Source organism: Dendrobates tinctorius, unplaced genomic scaffold, assembly GCF_039654945.1.
Source record: "Dendrobates tinctorius isolate UK_male_01 unplaced genomic scaffold, ASM3965494v1 ptg000332l, whole genome shotgun sequence".
In the NCBI taxonomy this organism is placed as follows: domain Eukaryota; kingdom Metazoa; phylum Chordata; class Amphibia; order Anura; family Dendrobatidae; genus Dendrobates; species Dendrobates tinctorius.
In genome coordinates this window covers 10,529,917-10,550,962 of record NW_027361998.1, presented here as the reverse complement: position 1 = coordinate 10,550,962, position 21,046 = coordinate 10,529,917, and the positions used below count along the sequence as shown (strand labels likewise).

At 46.5% G+C, this 21,046-nt stretch overlaps 1 protein-coding gene across 1 annotated transcript; it reads left to right on the top strand.

Annotated features, from left to right (window-relative positions):
* Positions 1-412: 412 nt before the first annotated feature.
* On the top strand, positions 413-13,642 carry CIMIP2C (ciliary microtubule inner protein 2C). The gene is made up of 4 exons (XM_073561900.1): positions 413-587; positions 11,564-11,837; positions 12,193-12,305; positions 13,510-13,642. Exons 1-4 carry the CDS (start codon positions 514-516, stop codon positions 13,514-13,516), a joined length of 468 nt encoding a protein of 155 aa, XP_073418001.1. The 5' UTR covers positions 413-513; the 3' UTR covers positions 13,517-13,642.
* The last annotated feature ends 7,404 nt before the right edge of the window (positions 13,643-21,046 follow it).

Here is a 21,046-nt window from a genome sequence, read left to right as displayed (position 1 = left end):
CTGCTGGGGGTATATACAGGTGTAATGTACAGTGTGATGTCATCGGCTGTTGTCCTGTAGTTATGGGATGATGCTACCTGCCGGGGGTATATACAGGTGTAATGTACAGTGTGATGTCATCGGCTGTTGTTCTGTAGTTATGGGATGAGTTTACCTGCTGGGGGTATATACAGGTGTAATGTACAGTGTGATGTCATCGGCTGTTGTTCTGTAGTTATGGGATGAGGTTACCTACCGGGGGTATATACAGGTGTAATGTACAGTGTGATGTCATCGGCTGTTGTCCTGCAGTTATGGGATGGTGTTACCTGCCCAGAGTATATCGTATTTCTGTGTTTTGTGACATCACAGGGGAGCACTGTTGCTCGGTGACTGGTGACTGTTTGTTGTGAGTCACCCGGTGACAGACATCAGGCCTCCGTGCAGTAACAGTAAGGATCAGGCTGACAGTTGGGATACTCCACCCTGCTGCTGGGGGTCGTGGATTTCCCGGAGTCACATTACAACGGACAGATGGCATCCAGGAGTGCAGGCACCCTCATCACCCACAACAATGCCACCTACATCCCACCTGCTCTCATGCCTGGGTAAGCAGTATATTGTCAGAAACAGGTCGGAGTTAACCCCTTCATCACCTTTCCTTGTACTTTTAAGGCAGTGTAATTAATTATACAGTCAGCCTTAACGCTGTGGGAGATGCTTTACAGTGCAGCGTGACTTTCCGAAAACTACAGCACAATCGCAAACCATAGATAACATACACAACCAGAAAAAAAGTAATTTACCAACACAGTCCTAGAGGTGAAACACAGCAGCTGCTGAACCCAGTACGAGACGCCCCCCAGTGTCAGCCGGAGACACCGCAGGTCCGGTCTTCTTTAAGTATAGAAAACTTTACTTGCAGATGGTTACAGTGTAGATGAATCTGCAGAGCATCGCTCCTCCACCTCCTGAGATACATAGTGATATATCCTGCAGATTATTACACCACTGACCTTTCTGCAGAGCATCGCTCCTCCACCTCCTGACAGATACAGTGCATTGTGAAAGTATTCAGCCCCCTGGAACTTTTCAACCTTTTCCCACTTATCATGCTTCAAACATAAAGATACCAAATGTACATTTTTGGTGAAGAATCAACAACAAGTGGGACACAATTGTGAAGTTGAATGAAATTTATTGGTTATTTTAATTTTTTGTTGAAATTCGAAAAGTGGGGCGTGCAATATTATTCGTCCCCTTTAACTTAATACTTTGTTGTGTCACCTTTTGCTGCGATTACATTTATTTAAAAAGACCACAAATCAGCTGTAAAGTATGTGAACCCCACATACAGCAGCTTAAATCTCCTCACCTTACAATCGAATGGTGACATTAACCCTTTGTTAGATTAACCCACTCGCCACCGCTACAGGGCAATGGGAAGCCCATGCATTTTTAAACAACGAATTAACCCCTTAAAATAACAACTACAACTCCCAAATTTTGCACACAAACCCTCATCTAATTATTAGTCAGGGACATAGAAAAAAACATGAAATGAAATGCTTTACTGAGTGTAAACCATGTGTCATCTCATGTCGGGTTGGGGAAGGATTTGATAGAAGCCGGCAATTGAATTAGCGGCTATTCTGCTATGAAGAACTCTGGGAAATATAAATATTATATATATATATATATATATATATATATATATATATATATATATATATATATTATATTTGTCTCAATGACATGTATGTATATATATATATATATATATATATATATATATATATATATATATATATATATACTGTGTATATGTATATATATATATATATATATATATATATTCTATGTGTATATATCTATTCTTTCTTTCTTTATTAAACCTGTCAGTGTGATGTTACTGTATAGCGCACTGAATTGCCGGCTTTTCTAAAGACACCGGGTGCGTATTTCTCGCAAGTCACATGTGTGGTCCGTGTGTAATCCGTATTTTTTGCGCACCCATAGACTTGCATTGGCGTACTACGGGCGTAGTACGCTGACAGTCACAGCATGCTGCCATTGGCACGGACCGTAGAAATATACGGCTGATGGGAGCTGCCCCATAGAGAATCATTGGTCCGTGTGGAATGCGTGGTGCTAGCGCCTCTCACTCGTCCGTATTCCTCGCCAGTGTGACCCCGGCCTTCCTGTTATATTCGCAGCAGCGAAGGAAGCTGAGATCTGGGGTTCTGTATGTCGGGTTCTTACTTATCAGATCTTCGTTAGCTTTGTTCTGTTATATTCACAGTGGTGAAGGAAGCTGAGATCTGGGGTTCTGTATGTCGGGTTCTTACTTATCAGATCTTCGTTAGCTTTGTTCTGTTATATTCACAGTGGTGAAGGAAGCTGAGATCTGGGGTTCTGTATGTCGGGTTCTTACTTATCAGATCTTCGTTAGCTTTGTTCTGTTATATTCACAGTGGTGAAGGAAGCTGAGATCTGGGGTTCTGTATGTCGGGTTCTTACTTATCAGATCTTCGTTAGCTTTGTTCTGTTATATTCACAGTGGTGAAGGAAGCTGAGATCTGGGGTTCTGTATGTCGGGTTCTTACTTATCAGATCTTCGTTAGCTTTGTTCTGTTATATTCACAGCAGTGAAGGAAGCTGAGATCTGTAATGCTGTATGTACAAGGGGTCCTGGCACCTTAGTGCTATTTTTTTTTACTGTCGCTGCACCTGATTTCATGTAAGGCCCTAAAAGCTGAGATCTAGGCTGCTGTATGTGGTCCTGACACTGCAGAGTCTCTACTCTCCCTTCAGTCGCTTTTCTTGAAGTTGTTTTCACAGGAGCCTGGGACGATGAGCTCTGGGGTGCTGTATGTCGAGCTTCGCGCCATCTTGCTCTGCGGGGGTCCTCACACTCTAGTTTTCCCACCTTGGTAGGAAACACTGATCAGTGTGACAGGATGAGAATTCAACATACAGGACCCAATAGCAGATCTTCCATTGATTGAAAGACGGAGTGTCAGAAATTAGAGTTTTTCTGACTCGTGCGGAGTTCTGTTAATTAATCGTTCAGGCTCGTTATGTGTCGCTGCGACGTCGCGGCACCATGCGAGTGAATGGGACTGTATTGTGGCCCCCTCGGGCGCAGCGACACAGAATCCGACCCCAACCACTTTGTAGCCGTCTTTGGTCGTGCGACTTGTATCGTGGCCATGGTCGCTGCATGGCCCCAGCCTTCGTTTTCGGGGGGGGGGGGGCCGTGGCGGCCTCTTGGTGGCTGCATGCTCACTGCTGCGTATCTCCTGGCCCCGGGGGGCCGCAGAGCCGCGATCTGCAGACGGTTATTGTCCGGAACAAGAAAAACTTTATTGCCGTTTAATTAGTTCCATTCAATTACTTATTTATTACGTATCCATTATTGATGGCGGCAGCGCGTCCCCGGCCCGGATCACACGTTATGCTCTGAAACGCGCTGTCAGTGCCGATACTCAGCGAGATCTAGGGCTGGACGAGGTGCTGCGGGCTCTTAAAGGGGAAGTGCAATGAAAATCCACAGACTTTCCCTTTAAGGCCGGGGTCACACTTGCGAGCGCAATAAGAGGAACTCACACGAGTCTCTTGCATCAACACCTTTAATGGGGCTGAGACTGGACTGGCTAGCGGGTGCCGTCACCTCCCATTATAGTCCCTAAAGTGGAACCTAAAAAGTTATCCAGGAGGTTATTCCCTTCCCCAAATGTTTTGATGACCATTTCCCTGTGTTTTTTTTCAGCGGGGAAAAAAAGGCCCATATACCTTTGTTTTTGAGGTTGCACAGAAAACATTTACTTTCAGTGAATCTCTTCCGATTTCTACAGTGGCATTGGGATGTTCCGTTCCCCATATTGGGACATTTCTGCCGCAGTTGCAGAATCTTACAAACAGTCGGATGAGGAATGCAAAGTTCACAACGTGCTTATTTCTGTGCGCTACATGGAAATGTCTATAACACCCTCTCCACTGCTGTTCCTATAACACTCGGTGGTCCGGGGCGTTAACATTTACACAATCATCCTGTTAAATTGTCGATACCACAGCAGAACGCTCTGGTGACCAGGTGGGTCGGTTTCATACAGTCTGCGGAACGCTCTGCTGACCTGGTGTGTCACTGTCATACAGTTTTTGGAACGCTCTGGAAACCGGGTGGGTCACTTCAATATGGTCTTCAGAGCGCTCTGTTGACCGGGTGGGTCACTTTTGCATGGTCTTTAGTACGCTTTGGTGACCAGGTGGGCACTTTAATACGGTCTTCGGAATGCTCTGTTGACCAGGTGGGTCACTTTCATACCGTTTTCAGAACGCTCTGGAAACCTGGTGGGTCACTTCAATATGGTCTTCAGAACGCTCTGTTGACCGGGTGGGTCACTTTTGTATGGTCTTTAGATCTTTAGAACACTCTGTTGACCAGGTGGATCACTTTGATAACGTCTTCGGAATGCTCTGTTGACCGGGTGGGTCACTTTTCTATGGTCTTTAGAACTCTCTGGTGACCAGGTGGGTCACTTTGATACCGTCTTCGGAATGCTTTGTTGACCAGGTGGGTCACTTTACTATGGTCTTTAGAACTCTCTGGTGACCAGGTGGGTCACTTTCATACGGTCTTTGGAATGCTTTGTTGACCGGGTGGGTCACTTTTGTATGGTCTTTAGAACTCTCTGGTGACCAGGTGGGTCACTTTCATACGGTCTTTGGAATGCTTTGTTGACCAGGTGGGTCACTTTACTATGGTCTTCGGAACGCTTGCAGCTCGGTAACATTTGATTTACACTTCTCATACTCTAAAACACCAAACGCTATCTCTTCCATGGTCGGCATTTTGCCACCTGGCGAGTCACAAGCAAGTCTACAAGTGTGACTTACAGACTCTGAGATTTCGCTCGCCTCATCACTGAACACTAGACAGGAAGCAAATTCGTCATGTTCCATTATTACCTGAGAAAGGTGCATAGAATTCACATTGGACGCCGGAAATGTTGTAATAGCTGTATACGATGCGGTTTCTGCCACAGTTGCAGAATCTTACAAACAGTTGGCTGAGGAATGCCAAGTTCACATAGTGTCGATTTCTATGGGCTACGTCCAAATGTCTCTAAAACTCTCTCCACTGCTGTTCCTATAACACTCGGTGGTCCGGAGCTTTTACGTTTACACATTCATGCTGTTAAATTGTTGATACCACCGCAGAACACTCTGGTGACCTAGGCTGGTGGGTCTCTTTCATCTGGTCTTCAGAACGCTCTGGTGCCCTGGTGGGTCTCTTTCATCTGGTCTTCGGAACGCTCTGGTGACCTGGTGGGTCACTTTCATACGGTTTTCGGAATGCTCTGGTGACCTGGTGGGTCGCTTTCATCTGGTCTACGGAACGCTCTGGTGACCTGGTGGGTCACTTTCATACGGTTTTCGGAACGCTCTGCTGACCTTGTGGGTCTCTTTCATCTGGTCTTCAGAACGCTCTGGTGCCCTGGTGGGTCACTTTCATACTGTTTTCGGAATGCTCTGGTGACCTGGTGGGTCACTTTCATACAGTTTTTGGAACACTCTGGTGACCTGGTGGGTCTCTTTCATACGGTCTTTGGAATGCTTTGTTGACCGGGTGGGTCACTTTTGTATGGTCTTTAGAACTCTCTGGTGACCAGGTGGGTCACTTTCATACGGTTTTCGGAACGGTCTGCTGACCTTGTGGGTCTCTTTCATCTGGTCTTCAGAACGCTCTGGTGCCCTGGTGGGTCTCTTTCATCTGGTCTTCGGAACGCTCTGGTGACCTGGTGGGTCACTTTCATACAGTTTTCGGAACTCTCTGGTGACCAGGTGGGTAACTTTCATACGGTCTTTGGAATGCTTTGTTGACCGGGTGGGTCACTTTTGTATGGTCTTTAGAACTCTCTGGTGACCAGGTGGGTCACTTTCATACGGTTTTCGGAACGGTCTGCTGACCTTGTGGGTCTCTTTCATCTGGTCTTCAGAACGCTCTGGTGCCCTGGTGGGTCTCTTTCATCTGGTCTTCGGAACGCTCTGGTGACCTGGTGGGTCACTTTCATACGGTTTTCGGAACGCTCTGCTGACCTTGTGGGTCTCTTTCATCTGGTCTTCGGAACGCTCTTGTGACCTGGTGGGTCACTTTCATACGATCTTCGGAACGGTCTCTGCTCGGTAACAATTGATTTACACTTCTCATACTCTAAAACCCAAATGTTTCCTCTTCCATGGTCGGCATTTTGCCACCTGGCGAGCCACGGGTGATTCTGCGTGTGCGACTTACAGACTCTGAGATGTGACCTTTCGATACGTTATTATTACAAACGGGTGACGTTTATATCTTTGCAGGAATATGTATGCAGAAGCCGATGAATCTTTTATAATCACCCTGTACGGTCATGGACACCCTTTTTGGAAAGCCCTTGCCTCCCTGGTTCCCCTGCCTCTGGCACACGTCCTGCCGATGTCATGGCTCAGATGATAACAAATCCTGGTTTCTTCGCCGGAATGGAAACGAGCGCAGTTTTCTTAGTGACGATGAATATTTCATCGGCTGCGTTACATAATCCGGGACTGGGGATCGCGTTACTGGATCACCTAACAAGACGCGGCACTTACACTGCAGCCTCCTGGCATCACCAGGGGAAAAGCAAGCGGGAAAAGTGCATTTACCCATCCTGACCCCATTCCAGGGATTACGTACGTTCTTCTGGAAGCCTAAAGAGGCACTCTGAGCAGAGAGCAGTCGGAGGAGGAGAAGGAGGACCGCCATTTCCTGCAATTACAATTTACTAACAATGGCGCAAAGTGCGGACATATCACTTTTAAGCATTTTACACATTTCACTTCCGCACCAATTATCCTGCAGCAATTTACAACTTCTGTAAAGTCCATGGACACCAGCAAACATTGCACTGCATGTGTTTGGGGCTAAAACTAATTTTTGCTTTAAAAAATGTTGCACTGTTCGGCTTTCACAGGTTCTTTATTTCCCTCCACATTGTTGGCTGCAGAATGAGTTAAATGAGTATCTGTCAGTGAGCGCCTTTTGATAGGAGAGTTTCTAAGTTTAGCTGTTTCAGATCTAATGACCTATCCCTGGTGATCTATTTATTTACCTTACTCACTTATATCACCATCATAGTCCGCAGCGCTGTACAGACCTCATCATCACTGTCCCGATTGGGGCTCACGATCTGGATTCCTCATCAGTCTTTGGAGTGTGGGAGGAAAATCACGCAAAAACGAGGAGAACATACAAACTCTTTGCTGATGTCGTCCTTGGTGGAATTTGAACCCAGGACGGCAATACTAACCTCTGAGCCACCGTGCTGCCCATATCTATCCCTGGTGATCTAGTGTTTACTACTCCATTATTGTGAGTACCTAGGGGACCAGTATTGGATCCTCTTCCCCAGATTTTCACTAACCGCCTCTGTCGATTTAAGTTGTTTTTTCTACGCAGGACCCCCCAGAGAGGCAGATATTATGTATGGTAGTCTGAGGGTTAGTAAAAAACTTATCTGATTGCCTGGTGTGATATGCTATGCAGATATCATTTTGTGTATATTTCTATTTCACTGTTTTTCTTGTTGCCTTGTATGTCTGCAGCCTGACTGTATCTATGTCTCTTGATGACCCCCTGTAGTTCCTTAATCCCCAAGGCACCTTTGTCAGGTCTGGGATGCCTGAAAACCGCCCCAACCTGTCTGACTAACCCTGGACACAAGCAGGGGGTGGGGAGGACAGGAGGGGGGAAGTCAGTTCCTGTGTGGTAAGCATCATGTGAATACAGCACATCAGAGAGAAGGAACCCTATGGACTTTTTATCCTCTGGCTGCTGGATTATTGGACTCTCATCTCCTTGGACATTCATCCTGTTAGTGAACTGCATTTGTGTTCTGGACTATTGCATCCTCAGTGTGGTGGATTGTTTATGGACCTTCTAATTCTGCCTATAATAAAGGTCTTGGGATTGTTCACACGTCCCTCGCTTTCTTGATTGTGTGGTATCGGAGAAGGACCCTGTGACACCTGGTAATATAGACATTCTGTGCCCAAGGTGGGGGGAATTTGTAAATTTTCCTGGAGGTCTAGAGGTGTAAAAACAATCCAGAGACGCCCATGGCCCTGGTGTCTGGAGGGACATCAGACAGTAATGATCATAGACATCTAGTACCGTCCCTTCGGTGCAGAGAGGTCCTGTAACTTTACAATTGCTCCCCGTGACGTCCCTGGTGGGATAGTGTTTTCTTGAAGCAATTCAAACAATAAGATGAAAATAAAAATAGTTTTCTCCCTGGCGTCCACTCTGTACCACAGGCTCCTCCTAGCACGTGCAGCCATTTGTTACCCCCTCAATAGATGGATTTGCTTTGCTCTCGGCGCCCACCATTATCCACCGATTTCCCCCTCATTTAATAAACATAATTCAGTGAAATCCAAGAACTCGTCGCTCCCAGAAGGACAAATACATGGAGACGTCGGGCGACGATTTACATTGTGTTCGCCTGTTATTTCTCTGTTCTATTCAGTGACAACCTGGGGGGAACAATGGGGGTGACGCACTACAGAACCCAGCAGCCCCTTCATTTACAGACCTGCGGAGCGTTACACTGCGTGTGCTCTGCTCACCCGCTGCAGCACACATCTATATACAGCGGAAGCAGAGCAATGTCAGAAAGACGGTAACGCAAAACGGATCAGGAGGCAGAAAAGCATCGGAGCAGGAAAGAGTGTAAAAAATACAGAATGTTCCTGCTCTGTAAAGAAACAAGAGACACGAGCAGCCGCGTGTGACAGAGGCAACCAATTATCAATCCGCTATATCCCGGTGCTGCAATATAGACAAAGTATATCCAAAGAGGGGCTATCTGCAAGAATATAACTACTATAATCCTGCCCCTATGTACAAGAATATAACTACTATAATACTGCCCCTATGTACAAGAATATAACTACTATAATGCTGCCCTCTATGTACAAGAATATAACTACTATAATACTGCTCCTATGTACAAGAATATAACTACTATAATACTGCTCCTATGTACAAGAATATAACTACTATAATCCTGCCCCTATGTACAAGAATATAACTACTATAATACTGCCCCTATGTACAAGAATATAACTACTATAATGCTGCCCTCTATGTACAAGAATATAACTACTATAATACTGCTCCTATGTACAAGAATATAACTACTATAATACTGCCCCTATGTACAAGAATATAACTACTATAGTACTGCCCCTATGTACAAGAATATAACTACTATAATACTGCTCCTATGTACAAGAATATAACTACTATAATACTGCTCCTATGTACAAGAATATAACTACTATAATACTGCTCCTATGTACAAGAATATAACTACTATAATACTGCTCCTATGTACAAGAATATAATTACTATAATACTGCCCCTATGTACAAGAATATAACTACTATAATACTGCTCCTATGTACAAGAATGTAACTATAATACTGCCTCCTATGTACAAGAATATAACTACTATAATACTGCCTCCTATGTACAAGATTATAACTACTATAATACTGCCTCCTATGTACAAGAATATAACTACTATAATACTGCTCCTATGTACAAGAATGTAACTACTATAATATTGCCTCCTATGTACAAGAATATAACTACTATAATACTGCCTCCTATGTACAAGATTATAACTACTATAATACTGCCTCCTATGTACAAGAATATAACTACTATAATACTGCTCCTATGTACAAGAATATAACTACTATAATACAGCCCCTATATACAAGAATATAACTCCTATAATACTGCCCCTATATACAAGAATATAACTACTATAATACTGCCCCCTATGTACAAGAATATAACTCCTATAATACTGCCCCCTATGTACAAGAATATAACTCCTATAATACTGCCCCTATGTGCAAGAATATAACTACTATAATACTGCCCCCTATGTACAAGAATATAACTACTCTAATACTGCCCCTATGTACAAGAATATAACTATTATAATACTGTTCCTATGTACAAGAATATAACTACTATAATACCGCTCCTATGTACAAGAATATAACTACTATAATACTGCTCCTATATACAAGAATATAACTACTATAATACTGCCCCTATGTACAAGAATATAACTACTATAATACTGCTCCTATGTACAAGAATATAACTACTATAATACTGCTCCTATGTACAAGAATATAACTACTATAATACCGCTCCTATGTACAAGAATATAACTACTATAATACTGCTCCTATATACAAGAATATAACTACTATAATACTTACCCCTATGTACAAGAATATAACTACTATAATACTGCTCCTATCGGGGACAGTGATGATAATGTGTGCAAACTCTAAAGTGTGGCGCAATATGTTAGCGCTATACTGTATAAAAATAAAGATTATTAATATTATTATCACGCTGAAAGACACATCCACGTTTCATCTTCAATGGCCTTGCTGATGGAAAGAGGTTTGCACTCAAAATCTCACGATACATGGCCCCATTCTTTCATGTACACGGATCAGTCGTCCTGGTCCCTTTGCAGAGAAACAGCCCCAAAGCATGATGTTGCCACCCCCATGCTTCACAGTAGGTATGGTGCTCTTTGGATGCAATTCTACCAAATAGTTGTACTTTCGTTTCATCACACCATAGGACATTCTCCCAATACTCTTCTGGATAGTCCAAATGCTCTGTAGCAAATTTCAGGCAGGCCTGGACATGTACTGGCTTAAGCAGGGGGACACGTCTGGCACTGCAGGATCTGAGCCCCTGGCGGCATAGTGTGTTACTGATGGTAGCCTTTGTTACGGTGGTCCCAGCTCTATGCAGGTCATTTACTAGGTCCCCCCATGTGCTTCTGGGATTTTTGCTCACCGTTCTTCTTATCATTTTGACCCCACGGGGTGAGCTCTTGCGTGGAGCCCCAGATCGAGGGAGATTATCAGTGGTCTTGTATTGCTTCCATTTTCTTATTATTTCTCCCACAGTTGATTTCATTCAACCAAGCTGTTTGCCTATTGCAGATTTAGTCTTCCCAGCCTGGTGCAGGGCTACAGTTTTGTTTCTGGTGTCCTACGACAGTTCTTTGGTCTTCACCATAGTGGAGTTTGGAGTGTGACTGTTTGAGGTTGTGGACAGGTGTCTTTTATACTGATAAGTTCAAACAGGCGCCATTACTACAGGTAATGAGTGAAGGACAGAGGAGCCTCTTAAAGAAGAAGTTACAGGTCTGGGAGAGCCAGAAATCTTGCATGTTTTTAGGTGACCAAATACTTATTTTCCACCATTATTTGAAGTTTCAACTTTTTTCAAACACATTAATTAGAATAACTTACAATGGGGGTGTAAGAGGTAAGGTTTCTCCCTGTAGAGAGTGACATGCCAGGATTGGCATGCCAGTAGTGATTTCTTCTGTGTCGTGTGAAGTCTCTGGGATTTCTGCTCATATACAGTAGGTTGTTGATTGGAGACCCCATTTTCTTACGTGGAAGGTCATCGGTAATTTTCCTTCTCAATTATTTTCTGTTTGAGCAGGTATCGTGGCCATGTCCCAACCGCAGCCTTCACTTATGGGGACACCTACGGGAACACCACAGCGCAATGCTTCCAGGATTTCCGCTCTGCGGCACTGAGCACCAGTCAGAGTCCGTACTATAAGGGGGGGCAGTTTCCAACGTGTTTCTCTAATGACCCCGCTCTGGTGATCGGTAACCGCTCCCGAGGTTGGGACAGATTTCTACATAGTCCGACCTGGTCTCGATTCAACGTAGATCATGACCGCACACGAGAACTGGACCAGTTCATGAAGGTTGGTGACATTTATTCACAACATATGATATATACATAGTAAAGCATGACGGAGACCCTCAAGGGTCCTGTGAAGAGCAGCAGAGTCGGATATCAAGCCCTGAGAGGGAGGTGCCGTGTGGCGCTTCTGGTTATGTTGTTTCGTAACAGCGCACCGTGTGGTCAGAGGCAGTATTGCAGGAAGTCTGAATAATGCAAGCTCTTCCATCTGATGCTGGTTTTGCATTCAGTACAGGCAGGCTCAGCTTCAGGACAATCCCTAAAGTGGACAGATCCCCTAAGTATGCCAAAATCGGGACAGTGACGCTTACGGGAAGTCTATATTACAGAAGCGGTGACGTCTGATGTTGTTTCAGAGCGCGCAGAGGCACCGGGATCACTACAAGGACCAAACGGGCACCGTGCACCAAGTACCGCACTTCATCCTTCCCGTCCAGAATGAGGAAACCTACCTGCTACCCCAGCAGATGTGAGTTATTGAGACCGGCCACACTGGGCTACAAACCTCAGGGTGTGTTCACACTTTGTATTCAGACGCAGTTTTGTCACAGTTTTCCTAAATCGTTGCAAAGCTGCAATGTTTTTTAATTTGCTGTGTTTGAAAAGTGGATGAGGAGAGAGAGAGAGAAGAGAGAGAGAAGAGGAGAAAGAGAGAGAGAAGAGGAGAGTGAGAGAAGAGGAGAGAGAGGAGAAAAAGAGAGAGGAAAGAGAAGGGAGAGAAAGAGGAGAGGAGAGAGAGAGAAAGAGAGGAGAGCGAGGAGAGAGATGAGAGAGAAAGAGAGGAGAAAGAGAGGGGAGAGAAAGAGAGAGGGGAGAGAGAGGGGGGAGGGAGAGAGAGGAGAGAGAGAGAGAGAGAGAGAGAGAGAGAGAAGGGAGGGAGGGAGAGAGAGAGAAGGGAGGGAGAGAGAGAGAGAGAGAGAAGGGAGGGGGAGAGAGAGAGAGAGAGAGAGAGAGAGAGAGAGAGAGAGAGAGAGAGAGAGAGAGAGAGAGAGAGAGAGAGAGAGAGAGAGAGAGAGGAGAAAAATCCGCCGGTAAGGCAAGTCTATGGGGAAAAAAAAAGGATCTGTTTTTTTCTATAAACGGCGGATTTTGACTGACGTCAAATAGCTGAAGTGTGAAACAGGCCTTAGGAGGACGAGGTTTGAAAAGATTTTGGCATCTGAAAATTTCCTTTCTCATGTAGAAAGCCAATATTTGATGAGGGAAATTAGAAAGGTGAACGCCGGTGACGAGATATCAACCTTCTATGATCTCACTGAATACTCAGGCTCCCTCATGCTTTACACTACAGCTTCACTTTATTGGGGCACAGTTCGGATAAGTGACTTATCTTAAGATACATTGTCTGTTGGAGTCTGGGGAAGTGTAAAATCTGCCTCCTGACCCACCATAGACTATGACTTCTGCTCAGTCCCCCCCTCCGTCATGCTTTACACTACAGCTCTGCTTCCTTATGGCAGAGACTCAGCCTGTGGTTCTGGTCAGGTAAGCGCCTGGCCTTGTCCTCAGGATGGTGGAAGCAGCAGCAGCAGCACCGTACATTGCATACCTGACGGTCTCTGACTTCCGTTAGTCCGGACATTCCAATAATCCATCTTCTGAGGGGATCCTGGACACTGGAGCTCTGCTGTCGTATCTCACATATTTATGTTTTGCCTTTTTTCCATTTCTAGGCTTTGACCATCATGAATGCCGATAAAATGAGGATCCCGACCCGACCGTGAAGACCTGAACGTATTGGGGTCCTCGGTGCATTATACCCCATTATCTCTGCTCCGCACCCTGCAATAAACGATGCGTTCCTGACTCCGGCCATGTCTCTCTAACTCCTTTAACACAATGACTACCTTGTCCGAGGGTGATCCTCGTGTCGTGAAAGAGTCAGAAGAAGCCAAATCCAGGGTCCTGAGGGCGAGTGGAGATTATGGGGCCTCCTACTATGAGGTCTGCTCCATACCCCCATTACCTGGATGGTATACTGTCACGGACGTGGTTTGTGGAACCACTGTGCCACGGACCGTGTAGAGCCTGGAGGGGGTGTTCTATAGAGCCTCTGATGGTGACGTTAGACTTGGCTCCCGATGAACACCAGGTGCCACTCCAGGGCAGACCAAAGGACGCGCAGCAGCTGGACCCAGAGGAAAGACTGGAGGGAGCAGCAGGCAGAGCTTGTATTAGAATGCAGCAGAGTTCGCATCAGAGTGCAGCAGGCAGGGATTTGCACCAGAGTGCGGCAGGGACTGGTATTCAACCAGGAAGGTTGCCCAGGCACCTCCCCAGTGGGGAGGAAGGAATAGATACATAATGCTTCTCAGCCATTGGCTGGGGAGGAAAAAGCAAGTTCACGCGCTGACCCCTTAAGAGGGCGGGAGTGTGCGTGCACGTGACCTAAGGACATGGCTGGAAGCATGCAGAGCATGAGGAAGGGGGAACCCACCGCAGTGAGGGTGAGTGAAGTGATATTCCGGAGACCCTGACTGTCAGAGCAGGGATCCGGCGTGGTGCTAACAGTATCCCATTCTAGGGGTCCCTTTATGTCTGCAAACAAAGGTGCGGCCCAGGGGATCACACTGCCCTTCAGCACTGTGGGGTGGAGGGCAAACAGTGGGGTCCTAGGATGGGAAATAGAGGGGGGCTACATCGATAATCATGTGATACTGGCTGCACATTGTTATTGGCTCTTGCGGATATGACCAATATGATCATTCCGATCCCGCTGCCCGACTGATCCCACCCCAAAGTGTGCGGTTTAACAACCTTCCAGGGTTGGGGTATAACGTGTCCCGATTTTAAGCATTAAGGTGTTAGTAAGTAAGTACACCTCCAGCGGATAACGCCTGTCTCCACGTGTATCAGAACTCCAGTCACATCCAGAGCTGCACTCACTGCAGTTTCTTGGTGGTTTTACCTAGGACTGCAGTATATTCCCTCCGTCGCACCCGGTTCTGCGGCATATTCTGCTGTATGACGTGAAGCAGCAGAGAGCTGTGCATTATACGGATCCGACTACGCAGCGAGGAGGTTTGCTAGTAGGAAGCCAAGAGAATTGTGAATGCAGCTCCGGGGGCGAGTCATAATGGAAGTAACAATAAGGCAAAGATGCAGATTGTGTTGTGTGTATTCAGGGTTCACTTACTTACCAGCAGAGACACCTGTGGTAGACGTGTCATGGATACGGCCTCTGTATTATGCCATGTATCACACGCAGAGCTGTGACCTTCACCCCTCATCTCATTATTCTTTATAGCACCTTTTCGACACCTCATTTTTCCGAGCAGCACTTGATTTCTTACATAGAGCGCAAATGAAACAACGCGGCCGCTTTTATATTCCACCCACATCAACTGCTTAAAATCCAGTTCACACTCACAGTAATAATAATAATAATAATAATAATAATAATAATAATAAATTTTATTTCTATAGCGCCGACATATTCCGCAGCACTGTACATTTCAGAGGGGATTTGTACAGACAATAGACATTACAGCATAACAATAATCACATACAGTAGATTATAACAGATACCAAGAGGAATGAGGGCCCTGCTCGCAAGCTTACAGTCTATGAGGAAAGAGGGAGACACGAAAGGTGGGTGGTAACAGTTGCCCTGATTGTATGGACCAGCCATAATGTTAAGTGTGTAACAGTACAGACACAGAGGGCTAATGGATGCATAAAGCATGTGGGGACATGATGCGGGGAACCGGGTTATGGGAAAACTTTTGACTGTGTCACACAGGGATAGATTAGGTTAATGTGTTGAGGCGATAGGCCAGTCTGAATAAATGCGTTTTCAGGGCACGCTTAAAATTGTGTGGATTGGGGACTAATTGTATTGACCTGGGAAGTGCATTCCAAAGAATTGGCGCAGCACGCGTAAAGTCTTGGAGACGGGAGTGGGAGGTTCTGATTATTGAGGATGCTAACCTCAGGTCATCAGCAGAACGGAGGGCGCGGGTAGGGTGGTATACTGAAACAAGGGAGGAGATGTAGGGTGGTGCTGAGCCATGGAGGGCTTTGTGGGTGAGGGCAATAAGTTTATACTGAATTCTGGAGTGGATGGGTAGCCAGTGTAATGACTGGCACAAGGTAGGGGCATCGGTGTAACGATTGGTGATCCTGGCTGCAGCATTCAAGACAGATTGGAGAGGGGAGAGTTTGGTAAGAGGGAGACCGATTAGAAGAGAGTTACAATAGTTGAGACGAGAATGAATAAGAGAAACAGTAAGAGTTTTTGCAGAGTCAAAAGTAAGAAAAGGTGGAATTCTAGAAATGTTTTTGAAATGCAGATAACAAGAGCGAGCCAGTGATAGGATGTGGGGGGCAAAGGAAAGCTCGGAATCAAGTATGACCCCAAGACAGCGGGCATGTTGCTGGGGAGTAATAGTGGAACCACACACGGAAATGGCAATGTCGGGTATAGGTACATTAGTAGCGGGAGGAAACACCAGGAGTTCAGTCTTTGACAGGTTCAGTTTCAGATATAGTGAGGACATGATGTCAGACACAGAGTTTAGACAATCGCCGGTGTTTTCTAGAAAGGCAGGCGTGATGTCAGGAGAAGAAGCGTATAATTGGGTGTCATCAGCATAGAGATGGTACTGGAAACCAAATCTACTGATTGTTTGACCAATAGAGGCAGTGTACAAGGAGAAGAGGAGGGGACCTAGAACCGATCCTTGAGGAACCCCAACAGTAAGGGGAAGGTGAGAGGAGGAGGAACCGGCAAAAGAAACAGTAAAGGAGCGGTCAGAGAGATAGGAGGAGAACCAGGAGAGAACGGTGTCCTTGAGGCCAATGGAATGGAGCATAGTGAGGAGGAGCTGATGATCCACAGTGTCGAATGCTGCAGAGAGATCCAAGAGAATTAGCATGGAGTAGTGACCATTAGATTTAGCTGTTAGTAGATCATTAGAGACTTTAGTGAGGGCAGTTTCAGTAGAGTGTAGAGAGCGGAAACCGGATTGGAGAGGGTCAAGAAGAGAGTTATCAGAGAGACAGCGGATAAGACGGGAGTGGACCAGGCGTTCCAGGAGTTTAGAGATGAAGGGAAGATTAGAGACAGGTCTATAGTTAGCGGCACAGTTTTGGTCGGGGGATGGTTTTTTAAGTAATGGATGTATGATGGCATGCTTAAATGAGGAGGGAAAGATACCAGAAGAAAGAGAGAGGTTAAATATTTTAGTTAGGTGAGGGGTGACAGCAGGGGAAAGGGACTGGAGGAGATGTGACGGAAATGGGTCACTGGTGCAAGTGGTTGGGCAAGAAGATGCAAGGAGCCTGCTTACTTCTTCTTCTGTGACTTGTTCAAACTCAGAGAGTGAGCTAGATGCAGTGGGGGAGGGAGGACAGTGCATGGTATGAGGGGATTGGGAGATGATTTCCTGTCGGATATGATCAATTTTTTCTTAGAAGTATTTGGCCAGATCGTCAGTTCGAAGCTCTGTGGTTGGGGCCTGTACTCTTGGGTTGAGCAGGGAATGAAAAGTGTCAAAGAGACGTTTTGGGTTATTGGACAGTGAGGTGATGAGGGTGTTGAAATAGGCTTGTTTGGAGAGGTGAAGGGCAGTGTTGTATGTTCTAAGCATAAACTTATAATGGATGAAATCTTCGGGTAGATTGGATTTTCTCCACAGACGTTCGGCGCACCTGGAGCACCGCTGCAGGAAACGTGTTTGCAGGGTGTGCCAGGGTTGTTGCTGTCTTTGTCATGTTGTTCTATGCATAGGACGTGCAAATTCATCCAGGGCACTTTGAAGTGTTTCATTGTAATGCTTCAATGCAGAATCAGGACATGAGAGGGAGGAGATAGGGGCCAATGAAGACTGCAAGTTCTTCATAAGTTTCTGGGTGTTAATGGCCTGTATGTTTCTATAAGTCTGGACAGTGGGGGTGACCTGAGCGGCCTGGCAGTTCTTGATAGAGAATGAAAGAAGATTGTGGTCAGAGAGCGGGAGAGGGGAGTTTGTGAAATCATCAACTGCACAAAGCCGAGAGAAGACCAAGTCGAGGGAGTTTCCATCTTCATGCGTTGGAGAATTAGAAAGCTGCGAAAGGCCAAATGAGGAGGTTAGAGATAAAAGGTGAGTAGCAGATGGTGAGAGGGGAAGAGCAATGGGGATGTGGAAATCTCCCATGATGAGGGTAGGGATGTCACAGGAGAGAAAATGTGGAAGCCAAGTGGCAAAATGATCCAGGAACTGATGGGAGGGGCTGGGGGGATGATATACCACCGCCACTCGCATGGAGAAGGGGGTGTAGAGTCTGACAGCATGGACCTCAAAAGAAGGGAAGACTAGTGAGGATACTTGATACAGTACAGGGAGAATCCCTCCAGATCAGACGTGGTGGAGGATGCGGGCACGAGGTCACAGCACACGGCACCACATTACTCCCCCCGTGTTGTGCTGAGACTTCGGTCTTCTAGAGCTGTTCTGTCTTCAAGAGGATTTTCATACCCTTTGAGTTCTGATATAAGTATTATATCTGGGCCCATCACCTCTCACAAAGCGACTTCCCAATCTTGTGCGTGAAACTAGATGATGAGACAAAGAGCAAAAGCAAGACCAGGGAAGGTGGAGAACACAGGTAGCCAGAGAACAATGCTGAGGTCAGGATAGGTGGAGAACAGTGGTAGACAACAAGGCTGAGGTCAGGGCAGGTGGAGAACACAGGTATCCAGAGAACAATGCTAAGGTCAGGGCAGGTGGAGAACAGTGGTAGTCAGAGAACAAAGCTGAGGTCAAAGCTGCAGTCGGGGTGGGTGTTGACAGGATATTGCGAGTCGTTGAGGGAAAAACCTGAGCTGTACAGTAAATGTAAGGGTTAACACTAAGTACCAGGATTATTGAGGGGCCCTATATGTTTCTTCCTTGGGGCCCCTCTTCTCTATGTACCATACGCTGTACAGGGGGTCATCACATCAGAGTATATCCACTGCACTCGAGCCTCATGCTGTTATCAGCGCACAAGACCCCAATCTGTCGCTGTGCACCTACGAGACGCCGTCTCCTCTCAGCATCTGTCCACAGCTCCTGGGGGGGGTGCTCATTTATAGCTGCCATTCCTGGGGGGAATGTCTGATAATAAACCTCTCATCACTGCAGTATTACAGCTATACAGGGGCTGCGGCCACAGCAGACCCCAGTAGAGGCTCTTTCCCTTCCGACCATATAATTTTCATTTTCCCCATGTCCATTCAGTTCAGTAATAATCGCTCTGTCCATGCTGTATTGATCATCAGGCCCTTCGGCATTGAGCTTGTGCTAATATACACCAGCCAGACAGACCACGATGAGCTGCAGTGTAAAGCATGGAAGACAAAGCAACAATCTAAATCTATGATGATACGACAGAATTCATATCCTAGTCCAGTCATCTATCCCTCCAACATGTCATGATTTGAGAATGTCCACTGAAGATCCACAGACAATAAAGACATTAGATCCTGAAAACGTCCTGCCGGAGGCCACGTGCAGTCACTCATCATACCTGTATACCAACGGAAAAAAGCTATTATCCCTATTCATTGTAACTGCTGCAGATCCATTATGGGTTAATGGAGTCAGGGGCGCTGCGCACTCAGACTAATTGTTCTACATGGAGAAACCTTCAAAAAGAAAAAGAACCTGCGACACAATAAGTTCCCATTGTTACATGATGTCTACACATAAGATACACATCATGCACAGGCAGGCCCTGCTCCCAGGAAATGGTGGCCACGACTGTGGTGCCCTGATCTATGGCACCTTCAGTCATGGGCCTCAAACCGTGTAGTGCCCTGATCCATGGCACCTTCATTCCTGGTGCTCAGTCGTGTACTGCCGATCTATGGCACCTTCATACCTGGTGCTCAGTCGTGTAGTGCTCTGTTCTATGGCACCTTCATTCCTGGTCCTCAAATCGTGTAGTGCCCTGATCTATGGCACCTTCATTCCTGGTGCTTAATAGTGTAGTGCCCTGATCAACGGCACCTTCATTCCTGGTGCTTAATAGTGTAGTGCCCTGATCTATGGCACCTTCATTCCTGGTGGCTTCAGTACTCTTATCAGGAAATTCATAGTTTGTGCCGATCTGTAATAGCTTGGTCCCTGGTGTCCAGATGTTTGGTGGTCTAACACAGGATTTCCCTGTGCTCCAGTGTCCTGTATCAATTGGTGTGATCTGTGGCATCGAGTGATTTAGTGCCAGGATTTCCGCTGCTGTAGTGCCCCCAATCTCTGGCTCCCAGGGGTTTGGTGACCCCCAATCTCTGGCTCCCAGGGGTTTGGTGACCCCCAATCTCTGGCTCCCAGGGGTTTGGTGACCCCCAATCTCTGGCTCCCAGGGGTTTGGTGACCCCCAATCTCTGGCTCCCAGGGGTTTGGTGGCCCCCAATCTCTGGCTCCCAGGGGTTTGGTGGCCCCCAATCTCTGGCTCCCAGGGGTTTGGTGGCCCCCAATCTCTGGCTCCCAGGGGTTTGGTGGCCCCCAATCTCTGGCTCCCAGGGGTTTGGCGGCCCCCAATCTCTGGCTCCCAGGGGTTTGGCGGCCCCCAATCTCTGGCTTCCAGGGGTTTGGCGGCCCCGATCTCTGGCTTCCAGGGGTTTGGCGGCCCCGATCTCTGGCTTCCAGGGGTTTGGCGGCCCCGATCTCTGGCTTCCAGGGGTTTGGCGGCCCCGATCTCTGGCTTCCAGGGGTTTAGTGCCCCTGATCTCTGGTTTCCAGGGGTTTGGTGCCCTGGTTTCTGGTGTCCATGATATCCAGTAGTGTAGTGATTAGATATTAGGCATCATGGGCCCTGGTATTCAGGGGTTCAGTTTTCTGTTGTGTAGGCACCAGAAACAAAGTGTCCTGATATAGGGAATCCACTGGTCACCGGTATCCAGCAGTTCAGTATCCCAGACCCTGTTCTTGGTCCCTGTTTTCTAGTGGTCCCCTGCTCCAGTTCCTGAGGGTCTGAGCTTTACTTTAATGACAAGGTTGTGGCACAAAGCATCACAGACGGCCAGTGGGGGTTACCAGCAGGCAGGATGTCATTTCCATGTAGCGCCACCACAGGTATAATGAAGGAATTACAGATTCCTTGAACTCAATGGACTGTTTGTACTGGGCACAAATCACAATCTGCAGCCGGAGGGACTGAGACAAGACATGCTGGGACTTTTAGTTTCTGAATCGATATCACGAGGTCAACCCCGCTGATGTATATACAGGACGCACAGTATAA

What these genes read in the sequence shown, in the direction of transcription:
- CIMIP2C (XM_073561900.1), top strand. Translation starts at nt 514, where the DNA reads ATGGCATCCAGGAGTGCAGGCACCCTCATCACCCACAACAATGCCACC. An exon ending in CCACCTGCTCTCATGCCTGG is followed by an intron (nt 588 to 11,563) that starts GTAAGCAGTATA and finishes CTGTTTGAGCAG; the next exon opens with GTATCGTGGCCATGTCCCAA. An exon ending in AACTGGACCAGTTCATGAAG is followed by an intron (nt 11,838 to 12,192) that starts GTTGGTGACATT and finishes ATGTTGTTTCAG; the next exon opens with AGCGCGCAGAGGCACCGGGA.